The 12,260-nt window shown below is 39.7% G+C and overlaps 1 protein-coding gene across 11 annotated transcripts in view; it reads right to left on the bottom strand.

Moving 5' to 3' along the window:
• COL15A1 (collagen type XV alpha 1 chain) overlaps positions 1-12,260 on the bottom strand; it is a 131,650-nt gene that overhangs the window by 15,552 nt on the left and 103,838 nt on the right. For all 11 annotated transcript variants that reach the window (XM_077179681.1, XM_077179694.1, XM_077179697.1 and 8 more), the window contains 9 exons: positions 11,661-11,710; positions 9,796-9,906; positions 8,285-8,429; positions 4,793-4,857; positions 3,721-3,849; positions 3,494-3,553; positions 2,242-2,301; positions 1,141-1,326; positions 43-158 (listed from right to left, as the gene is read on the bottom strand). In XM_077179681.1, coding sequence (XP_077035796.1) covers positions 43-158; positions 1,141-1,326; positions 2,242-2,301; positions 3,494-3,553; positions 3,721-3,849; positions 4,793-4,857; positions 8,285-8,429; positions 9,796-9,906; positions 11,661-11,710 — 922 coding nt within the window. The remainder of the gene's footprint in view (positions 1-42; positions 159-1,140; positions 1,327-2,241; positions 2,302-3,493; positions 3,554-3,720; positions 3,850-4,792; positions 4,858-8,284; positions 8,430-9,795; positions 9,907-11,660; positions 11,711-12,260) is intronic.

The following is a 12,260-nucleotide window of genomic DNA, read 5'->3' as shown; positions in this document are numbered from 1 at the left end:
AAACCCCTTACATGTAACATATAAATGGTAATGTCAACTCACCAAGATGAATCAGTCATGACATTCCTGCCATCAAAGGAGTATATTGGAACATGAATGTTGAATTGTCCACCATTTCCATCAAATATAGATTCCCAGTTACTGAAAAGGGTTTGTCCCTGTAAAAATTTCAAAGCCACTTTTACAAACAAGCAAATCTCTAATCTACACCAAATCCCAAGTCTACCTTCATAGACTTATCTGGAAATTTAAAATTTTATCTGCATTTAAGGACCCTTGTGATTTCATCTTTCACACAAGTTTCTGCGTAATGTTCCTGAACAAACTTGTCTTGTCTATCAACTCTATGCAAATAGCTGTCTGGTCCATGCCTTTGCCTCAGAGTTGTCTCTCTGTTCTGCTGTCACTCCAAAAATTCAGCTTGATCATCCCCTATCCTTTTCCTCCTAAGGCATTATTTGAAAAATTGCTTATAACTACTGTAGCTGTAGAGAAAATATAGACATAAATTGTAGTGGAACTTCTGTTAAGGTCACAGTTTTGTGAAAAGTGTTGCAAACATTCAGGGCAAAATCTTTGCATTTGGCTTCCTCTCAAACTGCTTTTGAGTTTTTCCAGTCAAGGCTGAAACAATATTGTCTTCACAAATTTCTCTCAAGGCTCTGTGTTTGCAGGCACTTCAGAGAAGCATCCGTTGAACATGTTCCAAGCATCATGTGTTATTCCTGTAGGTTTCTTTGGCCGCCTGTCCTGGGAGCCAGCCAGTGCTACAAAGACATGGTTGGTTTTCCTCAGTTTTAGAGTGTGTCTGTTTATGTGAGACCACAAAATGACTCATGCTCTAGACTCTCCTCTCAGTTCCATTGGGGTATATCCAACATCATGCCTAAGCACAGAATTTACATTTTTCTTTGAAATGAAAAAAATAGGCATTTTATCCTATGATCACACTAAAAGGTAGAACATAATAACTTCATCACTGCTTCTTTGTTTCTTGAGTCTGACTGTGAAATATGAAGAAAAGCTGCTTCTTTATAAAATGCAGTTTGGGCTGAAACTTAGTGCTTTTGCTATTTTCCAAGATTTTTGGGGAACCTATGGCCTATCCTAAAAAAACAAGCACTAAGTCCCCATTTTTACCTGAAGGTTGACTACTGGCAAATGGTGTCGGTCTGTTTTTCTGACAACTGTGGCCAGATCTTGCAGGTGTGATGAGAGGAAGGCTCTGTAGGTAGATGTCAAACCGGCAAGCTGGGCCTGCCGAAAGCACTGAAAATCTGCTCGCATGTCACCGGACAATGGGAAGTTCAAAGCCACCAGATGCAACTGGAAGAAAAAAGAAGAAAGGGAACCATTTTAAAAAAGTTTATGACACAAGGAAGATACATCTTGGAAACAAAACAGTGCCCTCTCCTCATGCCAGCACAGAACACGTACCCTTCATAACAAGTATGAAAGTTATTTGTTGCCATAACATTACATTTCTCAGAGCCATGAGACCCTTAGCAGAAATATCAATTCATCTTTCAATGTTAAGGAAACTATGAATATTATGTACTCCTAAAAATAAAAATCTTTTAGAAGTAGCTAATATTTTCCATTGGAAATCTTGGAGTTTTCACATTAACAAAATCACAAATCCTGCAAACATGGAAAAAAGTGGTAAGAAGTGACTAGGTACCCTTTAAAAATAGAAGAAATAGCATGCTTTTGTCAAGCAGCACAGATGCAAGAACTAATCCACATTCTTCCTTTTTTTTTTCTTTCTGGTTTAATTTTTTAGATATGTCAGTTACCGTGCTTTCTTTGTCTAAATATTTTAAAGTATTTTAAATAGAGGCTTAAGTTCTAAAGTGTCCATCTAAGCCAAGCAGCACCACGAAGATTGAAAATATTGTAACAAATATTTTAATTTAATTATTTGTAGCACTATTGTTAGTTTAGAAGTTTATTGTTAGTTTATTCTGTATTGCAGGTACAATCACTGAGTGAAGCGGTATTCCCAACTCAGTCAGGAGTTTTTTTCCGTTGAGATGGGGATGGGCTGGGATGATGAAAACAGATCTGGAGGGAACAATTTCAAATTGTGTTTGAGATGTCTGAATAAAGTAAAGTGTATTTGTAAATTTCTGAAGTAAAATCTCTGAGTTTGAAGAGCAAATATCACAACTGTCCCTAAAGATGCAAACTGTCACATAACAAAGCATACTTCTGCAGCTGCAATACAGATCTCATACTTACTGCTGGTTTTCCATTGTACATATTTGATATTGGTCTCAGTGCTGGAATAGACTGAAATCCCTGTTATTCAAACACAAGCAAAAAAAAAAAAAGTTAAATATCAGAATTGTATACACTCAGTAATTTTTTAAATAAAAATTTAATCACACCTGGAGTCCTACATGAAAGCAGCCTGCTCTTGGTAGGAGCAGAAGAGCAGATGAGGAAAATCAAAACTGAAAGGGTAAGGAGGATGTGAGAACAGAAAATGTAATGGGTGGAAACACTTCTCAACCCTCTTAATTGTTTCAGGAGCAGCAAAGTTTTCTTCTCTAGTTATGGCAAGTATGAGTAACAAGCCACTAACTGGAGCAGATGGGAAACTCATGTGGTATCAACTGGAGGCTGCAGAAAATTTCTTATAACTTGAGGTCTAGACACTGTTCCAGTGTGCTAGGTGAATTCTCCCTGACCTACTTTAACCTTTTTTATTTGTTTCTGTCCATCTTCCTTCTTACTGCTCCTTCCTAGCACTCTTGCCCTTTCATTTTCTAAGCAGATCAACTTGTCATCAAAAAACCTTCTCTATTGCCTTTCCCATTTCTTGGTTTTCATCCTCCCACAATTTTTTGGGACAGACAGCATGTTCACATGCAGGCTGGTACAATAACTTGCAGAATGGGGTAAGGCACAAACTAACAATTGAGGCTTTAAAGAGCCTCTGCACCCTTTAAAGAGCACCCTCTGTGGGGTAAGCTACATTCAGGTAATGATTATGGTACACTGAATACAGGACTATAACCTTTCAAAGAAAATCTGCTTTTCAGAAACCCTTTTCTGACCTTCCTTGAAGGGGATGAGGGCTTGATATGACTGATTCCAGGCTTATGAAACAGTATTCTGTGGGTTTGTGGGTTTTTTGTTTGCTTTTTCTTCTGTTTGTTTTTTGGTCTCTTTTTTTTTTTTTTTGTTTTGTTTTGTTTTGTTTTGTTTTGTTTTGGTTTTTTGGGGATTTTTTTTTTGTGGGCTGCTTACTTTATTCTGCTTTTTGTAAATGTTGCTTTGTGTCTTTAGTGTTTGGAATCTCAAAAGATACTGGAAACAGATTACTGTCCAAGCAATCAATTTGCAAGCTTATGTAGTGGTAGGATGCTTATTTTGAACTGACAAATCTTGGTGGAAAATCACACTGTGCAGAGATCTGCATACTACTTCTGCCAAGTGTACCACACATCTAGACTCAGTTTTCCACAGTCCAATATTTTGTACTTACATGGCTTGATATGGCTGGAGGAGGAAGGCTGTCAGCAGGGATAGGAATTAGCTCACCAAGCTGCAAGGACCAAAAAGGAGATTAGAACCAAAATGTATCATCAGGAGCTTCTGAATTAAAAATAAGGAGTCTTTGCACCCACACTTCTCTCCCTCTGTAAAAATATGTCCCTCACCTTCATTGTGAGGAAGGGAGTTGGAAAATATTAGAGTGTAGTGCAATAGTACCTGCAATTTTCTCCATCCTTTCTGAACACGAATAAAAACCTCACTGGTTTCCCTCAGATAGATTAGTGTTCCTTCTGCTACATAATGAACTTTTTCCAACATGCCCTCAATGTTTTGGAATGTTGTAACCTGTCAAATAGGAAAGTGAAACATACTTCATCAGACACAAAAAACACTTTGCAAGTTAAATAGTCTGATTTGGATACATAAATGTCAAGGCTTCTTCTGCAGGAAAGGCTCATAAAGTTAGTTTTATGTAATTTAATCCATAAAGTAATATGAATATCTTGCTACTTTGGCATACCAGCATCCTCATTCTGTGGATTGCAGTAGAACAACAGCAATTTTGTACTAACTTTGTGCATAGTGAAGATTGTTGCGCTCCTACCATTTAGCATGCTGGGTCAAAATGGCAGAGTTCAGAAGAGAACTGCAGTAGTTTAAAACTTTTTTTTTCCTCATTTCCTCATTGACAGAAAACATATAATGCAGACCCTACTACAGATTTGTATTTTTTTAATTAATCTTAAGTAAGCGCAGACCTTCTATCTGAGACAGTAGCTCCCAGCCTGCAACTACAGGCCTCTATCTTGGGGCATCAGTCTTTGAACATTTGTTTCTCCCCTGAGAATTGCAATGAATGCCCTCTGCTAGCTTGAATAGGGATTTTGGGGGTGGTTTTCTCAGGCTTTTTTGGTGTTTTTTTGTTTTTTTGTTTATTTAGTGCCTTTTTTTTTTACAGAAACTATGAGTTCTTAATTTAGAACTTACTGAGAATTCTGCCTTAGCTGGTTTTTTTTCTTCATGGATATCTTAGACTCAATTTTGATTAATTTAATAAATTTAATAATATAAGAAAAGGAAACAAATTTACATGTAGTCTCTGGAACAACAATTTTTAGAATTGCTAGGGAAACCTGCAGTTTGCATCTTAAAATTACGTGATTTATAAAATATTCTACTAAATAAAAGCACAGGATGGAACTTTCACTCCTCTTTCGGTGCTACCAGTGACCACCAAAAGTTTTGAAGAAAATTTTCTATAGCAAACTTCCTTATTTTGCTCTCTTACCAGATTCCTGGTGGCAGGTGATCCTGGCTCTCCAGGAGGACCTGGTGGCCCAGGCATTGCAGCTGCTAAAAAAAAAAGCGTACAATACATGCTGAAGGTCATCTTTTTTGAGAGAAAGAAAGGACTTAATGATGGTGTCCAGGAGCAGCAGAAGTTTTAAATAGCTGCAGTCGTGCCCTTAATAGCTCAAGTCAACTACAGAAAATACATTCTAAGGATTTTTTTAGAAGCAATGATGGAACAGTCTTTTCTCTGTTTTTTGGGAGGTTAGAGCCAAGAGATTGCAGTCTGTTGTAGAAACTGCAAATGAAGAATGAAACCCACTTAAATTGACCAGAATGCTGTTTTGTCAGCTAGTGCACATGGAAGAGGAAGAACTTTTTGCTCCTGCCCATATAGATTTCAAGGGACTCATAACATCTTTTGCTCTAAAGGCAAACAAAAATTTACTTTTCCTTAGACGAAATATTCATATATGTAAGCTCAGCTTGTGTTACAAAGCAAAAAAGAAATTCTTCAGGGGTATGAACTTGGACTACTAAGGTTGCAGTCCATACCACCTGGTACCTAGTATCTGTCTCTATTCCAAAAGTGAATTTCTTCATCTTGAGCTGTTTTCTGGAGTAAAAACTTCTTTTCTTTTAAGGCAGGAAAGATTGAAAGATATGGAAGACTAAAAGCATGCATTTTGTGGAAATGCATGTCATGACAATGGGACTTTGAAGTTGTTTGTAAGGAGTTTTTACACAAGGATCTTGCTTGTTTGGTTTAACCAGAGGAACCTCTAAATCACCTTTTGCAAGAAGAATCTATGCACTGAGTCATTTGCAAGGATACTCCAGAGCAGGTCCTTCATGCCAATGGCAGGGGAATGAGGTCAGCTCTCAGAAGTGGTTATAGCTATTGATCTACAGATAAGCTATTCCTCTTTCTCCATATTGCAATATGTGAACTTCATACTACAGTATGTGATCTCCATAATTACAGATAGTAATAGCTTTAAAAGAGATAACTGAACCTCGAAGATAGGGAATAAATAAACATCTGTTCTGAACATTTATTAAAATGTGTGCTGCCTAAAGAACCCTTTTACAAAGCAAAGAGGAAAATGTGTAGGAGGATGATGAAGACTAATGGCAGAGAGCATAAATGAAAGTATAGGGATGGAATACTAATAATGATTTGTTTTGTCTGATTGGGTCTCTTAGCTAATATCCAGAAGTACTTACTCCAAATTACACAGGAAAAGGCCTGAAGACCTTTATGGGCTTCATGGATGCTGTGGGTCTGTCTGTATCATGATGGTCAGGGGCTGATTCACATGAAGCCCATGTTCCAATGTTGAACATATTAAGGATTTTTTCTTTCTCAAATATTATTGAGAGGATGAATACTTCTGATAGACACTAAATTAATAGTATTGACTGGATGAGAGATCGGAAGTCTCCCCTACTGTATAAATGAGGCTGACCAGGTTTAAGAAATACCTGGAGAGAACAAACTGAAGAGAGGTATGTCCTCTCCCCAAACTAGCATATTGGAAGCACAGGTCTTGTGGGAAAACAGGCTAATTGTTTGTTCTCAGGGATGGAGAACTGTATTTGTTAGACCTGTCAAAACTTCAGGAAGAACAGATCTCTGTTACAGCATCTCTATTCAGGTAAAGTCTCCCTTTCCACTAGTACACCATCTTCAGCTGAGGTTAAAGAATGCTCTGCTCAGGTTTCACCTGGCTGGATTTCCATGCTGGTCACAGATGCTAGAGGAAGGAATCAGTCATTTTCTCAGGCATATCTATCAAGTAATGTCAGAGGAGCCCAAGAACCCATCCACCAGAACCCAAGGCTGGACATTAATAGTATGAGGCCTGTCACTAAAAAACCTGTGACTCAAAAGGAATCAAAAGCACAAATATCTTGTACTGTGACACCTGATTTCTAGCCACATACTCCCTTTGATGTCACCTTGTTTGCAAAATTCCTCTCTTGATGTGACTAATTGTGGCACATTTTGCTCCTTTTCTAACCCAGCTGAAAACCATTAAAGGCAGTGTAAGCAACCTGAAGTTCCAATACTATTCAGTATTTGCATAGCAACTAGTTTTTAGAAGCAGTTCTCCGGCAGTCTGATTCTAGACCTAAACTCTGCTGTGGGTACTGCCTTTTCCCCAGAAAATCAGAGAAGCACTTGGGCTGGAATAGACCCTTAAAATCATCACCTCCACCTGCAACACCCAGAACTGCGAAGTCTGCTACTAAAACATGCCCCTAAGTGCCATGGTTGTGCTTCCAGAGATCGTGACTCAAACACTTCCCTGGGCAGCCTGTTCCAGTGGCAATCCTTTAGGTGAAAAAAAATTTCCTAATATCCAATTTAAACCTCCTCTGCTACAACCTGGGGCCATTTCCTCTTCTGTTGCTTGTAACCTGGGAGAAGAGACTGCTCCTCCTGGCTACATCCACCTTTCAGGCAGTTGTAGAGTGATAAGGTCATCATCCCTGAGCTTCCTTGGCTCCGGGCTAAACACCCCCAGCTCCCTCAGCTGCTCCTCATAGGACTTGTGCTCCAGAACCTTCCCCAGCTTTGTTGCCCCTCTCTGGACATGCTCCAGCCCCTCAATGTGCTGCATTCTTGTAGTGAGGGGCTCAAAACAGAGCACAGGATTCAAGGTGTGGCCTGACCAGTGGGACAATCACTGCCTTGGTCCTGCTGGCCACACTATTGCTGATACAGGCCAGGGCCATTGGCCTTCTTGGCCACCTGGGCACTGCTGGCTCAGGTTCAACAGCTGCCAACCAGCACCCCCAGGTCCTTTTCTGCTGGGCAGCTATCCAGCCACTCTGCATGGGGTTGTTGTGACGCAAATGCAAATGCAGGACCTGGCACCTGGCCTTGCTCACCCTCATACAGCTGACCTTGGCCCATTGGTTCAGTCTGTCCAGACCCATCTGTAGGACATTTCAGCAGATCAACCTTCCTACCCAGTTTGGGGGCAAACTCACTAAAGTGTGCATTTGATCCCCTAGCCCAGATAATTGATATTAGATAGGTCTGGACTCAATACTGAGCCCTGGGAAGACCCCCTCGTGTTGGCCACCAGCTGGATTTAATTCCATTCCCCACAAGAGGAGCATTTTGTCCCACATTTAGCCAGCTGGTCAATTTGATGGATTTTGCACAGCTGTCAAGGTAACCTATCTCTACTATGCACATTTCCTCCCAGCCACATCCACAGCAAGATCCTTCACACAATAGCACTTCCATAGCACTAGTCAGTGAAAACTGTCTGCAGAGAAATTGTCCCTTTTGTGCTCTCAGTTCCAACTTCCCCCCAGGAGAAACTGGTAGAGGGCAGGAGGAGAGTGGGGAACAACCCGCTCAGGTATGCAGAGAGGGTGGGCAGGTGGGACAACCTGCCAGGTGTGAAAGAATTGGTCATGGGTGGGTTGTGGGCATGTGGCTGTACATTTGCACATACACTGAAAAGCTCACCTGAGCCATATATTGCAGGGGGGCCTGGTGGTCCAGGTGGTCCAGGTGGGCCAGGAGGTCCAATTTTTCCATAACCTGGTAAGCCAGGTAGGCCAGGTAACCCTGGAGGTCCTCTGGGTCCAACAACTGAGTCCCCTTTTGGTCCCTGTCAGTGATGAAAAGTATTTCCTTGAATGTATTGGTTTCACTGCTGCAGGGCCATCATCTCTGGTGGCAACATTTACCAGGTGCCTCCCACTACACCACCATTTAGAAATGAGTCTGTATGTAATTTTCTCCAAGGAGGCATTTTCATAGCGGAAAATGAAAATTTTAACCATATACTGAAATAAAGTCAAGGATTTAAATTTCGGAAAGCTTTCTGAATAATCTCATACCTACCCCTGTGCAGCTGATACCTGCAAAACTCTCAACAGTGCTCTCAAAATCCTGAATCTCTACTCTGTTCATGCTGAGACTGCTTGCTTTGATGGGCTCAGAGAGTTTGTGGAAAACTTTAATGTAAAGTGTGTCTATGCAAGGTGTACACCTTATGATGACGAGTGCTGTCTTCTCCCTCCTGTGATCAAATGTTAGCCCTTAACCTCTCCAGCTACCAGACTTGCAGAATAAAAAGGCTTCAACTCCCTTCATTTTCAATTTAGCAGTGTGTCCTCAGCCTGACTGAGGAGGACTTCTGCTCCCTGTGCTCACACCATCCTGCAGACATGGAACACATTGGACCCTGGACAAGGAGAGCTCAGCTGTGCCAGTAGAACAGTTTCTAAACAGGGAGATGGTTCTCAGCAATGTGGAATAGAACTAGGGGGATTTTTAGGGTGGTCTTGCTAACTTAGCACTTAATCCTCAGCTTAATCCTCAGCCCACTCATTCATGGTTCTTGACACAGACATGGAAATAGAGGAATGCAACGCATGTATTTGTTGCCAGTTCCCAGGGATAAACTAGGTTCCAAAGAACTGGTGCATTTTATTCCAAAGCAGCTGTGGTGGCAATTGCCAGAAGATAAAATTAATAGGTAGACACTAGGCACTGGTTGAATTTTACAGAAATGGTCCAGATGGCTACACACTGGTCTTTTCAGTCATGTGTTTGGATTACTAGGAAATTAGGATTAATTATTTCGATAGCCAGTAATTTTCAAGTCAGCCTCTAACTAACTTGATATGGCTAATTTTGGTATTATGGGGGTATAAGTAGTTGTATCACAAATTATACATGCTGCTTTGATTTGTAATGCTGTTAATAGCATGATCTACATACTAGTGTAGCTATATGAGACAGCTGAGCACAACATTATGTCAGTATTTCATAGCAAAGTAATTCTGTGCACAGCAGTGAAGCGTCTGTGTTTACACTTAATGACATTTTCTCCTATTCACCTAATGCTTAGCATGTTAGTTTTTATATAGTTCCTAGCAATCCTGATGCTTGTCTCTTTTAAGTGCCTTCTAAATTAATTCTAAATGGGTAGTCACAATTATTCCCATTCTACAACTTGCATGACTTACAATTAATCCTGGTCTTCCTGGAGGTCCAGGAGGTCCTGTCAGGAAAAACCCTCCATTTGGTTCTCCTTTTTCTCCTTTTACACCAGTGACTCCATTGTCTCCTTTTTCACCCTTTGAAGAAAATGTATTTTAAAATGTTGAGCTGAAGTGAGACCAGAACATCATGCACTGACCCTTTAAATTTACCTGAAATCTCTGAGTTTGGTAAAGGAAAGCGTTTGTTTGAAATGTTTTTAACATCACTTTTTTTCTTGTTCTGTGATATGGGATGAAAAGGAATGGTTTCTCTATTGAGGCTGCAAGGCTCACATAGGGCAAGGGCTAGGGGAGGTGGGGTTTGGTGGGGGCAGAGAAAACGCCTCTGCTGCTGTTTCCTGCTATCTACCCAGCAAAACCTTGTTCAGTGCTGTAGCTGGAGGCAAAGAGAAAGTTGGAGGAAGCATAAAAGCCTGGCTTTGTGCTTTCCTCCATCACCAAGGAAAAATGAAGGCAAGATTGACATCAAATGGACAGCTATTGGAAGGTATTTGACAAAGTGAGCAGAGCATGGTGGGAGTGTGTACCAGGAGAACAGAAGAGACACCACACAAAATTGCAGACACTTGAAACAGTATGTCTTCTGTTCTGCATGACTGATTATCAGTTAGTTTGGGAAACAAAGCAATAGGTAAGAAGCAGCATCTAATTACTACATTATTATATATCTGTGCAAGATGAGCCACAGCATTTATACATCCTCCTCACATTATTTTTTTCTGTTTGTCTGCTTTTTTTTTTCTTCAAATTTTTTTTTTTTGGTTGACTTTTTTCCGGTTTCTGAGAAATAAACCCGTGGATAGAAGAGGCAAAGGGCAAAGCAAAAATGGCAGGTATCTGCAAACAGCCAGAGGACATGGCTATGTATAGCCCTTCCTCTGACTTTTAGTCTTTGTGGATTCCCAATAAACACGACGCAGAAGGTTTCTTTATTCCAGGCCACTTTGGGGAGTAGAAGGACTAGATGAAAAATGAGTTCTTGGCAGCTAAATCTGTACAGCTACAGACATTACACTGTAAGGTCAAAGAAACCCTATCAGCTTTGCCACATACATGGGACACTTTATACAATAGGAATAACTTGGGTGTACTCAGCCAAGCAGAAATAAAGTCCTAAAACCAGGCAGCATTAAGACCCCTTACAAGAGTCTGTCAGCACAACACTTTTGATAGTGTCATTAAATGATGATTTGATTTACATTTTATAAGTTCTTCTACTGATAGAGTCCTATTCACCTAAAAACATTTAAAAAATATCATATTTTTATTAATTTTTGTCACTTGAAGCAATCAAGAGAATAATGGAACAGAAAGAGGCTAAACAAATTAAGATATGGGTATACTTTGCTGTAAGAGCTTCCAGGAAAAGTGGTTTTAATAATTTAATTTTATTCAGCATGCTTAAAAGATAAATAACGTGACATGCAAGTGATTTCTACCCCCTTTCCCCTCACTCAGTGTTCTAGAAGCCCTTTAGGTAATGGATGTCTTTTACCTGAGCTGACATGGAAACAAAAGCATTCATTTAAGGCAGATATGTTAGGTAACAGTGAATTATGACTCACTTCAATACCACTGGGAAGGTAAAAAGCCTCAGTAATAAAGTTTCTTTCAAAAGTAATCTTTATAGACCTCTGACAACTGCTATCTCTATAGTTGTAATACACTTGCCTATGTAGCTAGAGTTTAAGAAATGAATATAATTTGCAATTGCTGATGCCCTTATATTTCTATATTTCACCATGTTGCATTGGTTTGTGCTTAATTTAGAGTAAAGTACACTTTAAAAATGGCTTAACAGAACTCAAACACAAATGGAATATAATTACCTTTATGCTACTAATAAAGTGGCTGAAATATGATGGAGGCAGAGGTGGACCTGAAAAATGAAGAAAACAAAATAAAGTACAATAATTATCTGTAATTTTCCTTTTAAAAGCACTGCTTTTGGTATTACTGGTTTAGGAGTTTAATGGAAAACTATTTACAATAATGGCATTAACCTTTATATCAAATATATTTTTAGTTTTGTTCCCTAACAAAGCAAGACTTACACAGCCTATCTTGTCTGTGCCTTGTCTGTCCCTCTTCCACCTTAAAAACATCTGAATCTGATTGGGATTTCATAAAAATTAGAAGCAAAGAAGGCTCAAATACAAAAAAATCCCAATTTTCTGAAAACATAGCAGCTGGGAAGAAGAGTGAAAGAGAAATATCCATGTTAACCCCTTTGATGAAAACCAAGGTAAAAGAGAAGCTTTTCATATGTTTTGCTGGTAGTGGGGTGTTCCATCAGTAGATGTGTGATCTTTCCTGCAAAGACAGTACCAGAGACGAGAGAGAGAGTGTTGCTGCTGTGCTACAACAATTGTACAATAACTCTTCCTTGACATTTTTCTGCAATGAAAACCAATATCATGAAAACTAAT

This window comes from Agelaius phoeniceus, chromosome 1 (genome assembly GCF_051311805.1).
Source record: "Agelaius phoeniceus isolate bAgePho1 chromosome 1, bAgePho1.hap1, whole genome shotgun sequence".
NCBI classification, from domain to species: domain Eukaryota; kingdom Metazoa; phylum Chordata; class Aves; order Passeriformes; family Icteridae; genus Agelaius; species Agelaius phoeniceus.
Note: the sequence above shows the minus strand (reverse complement) of the source record. Positions and strands in the feature narration are given on the sequence as shown.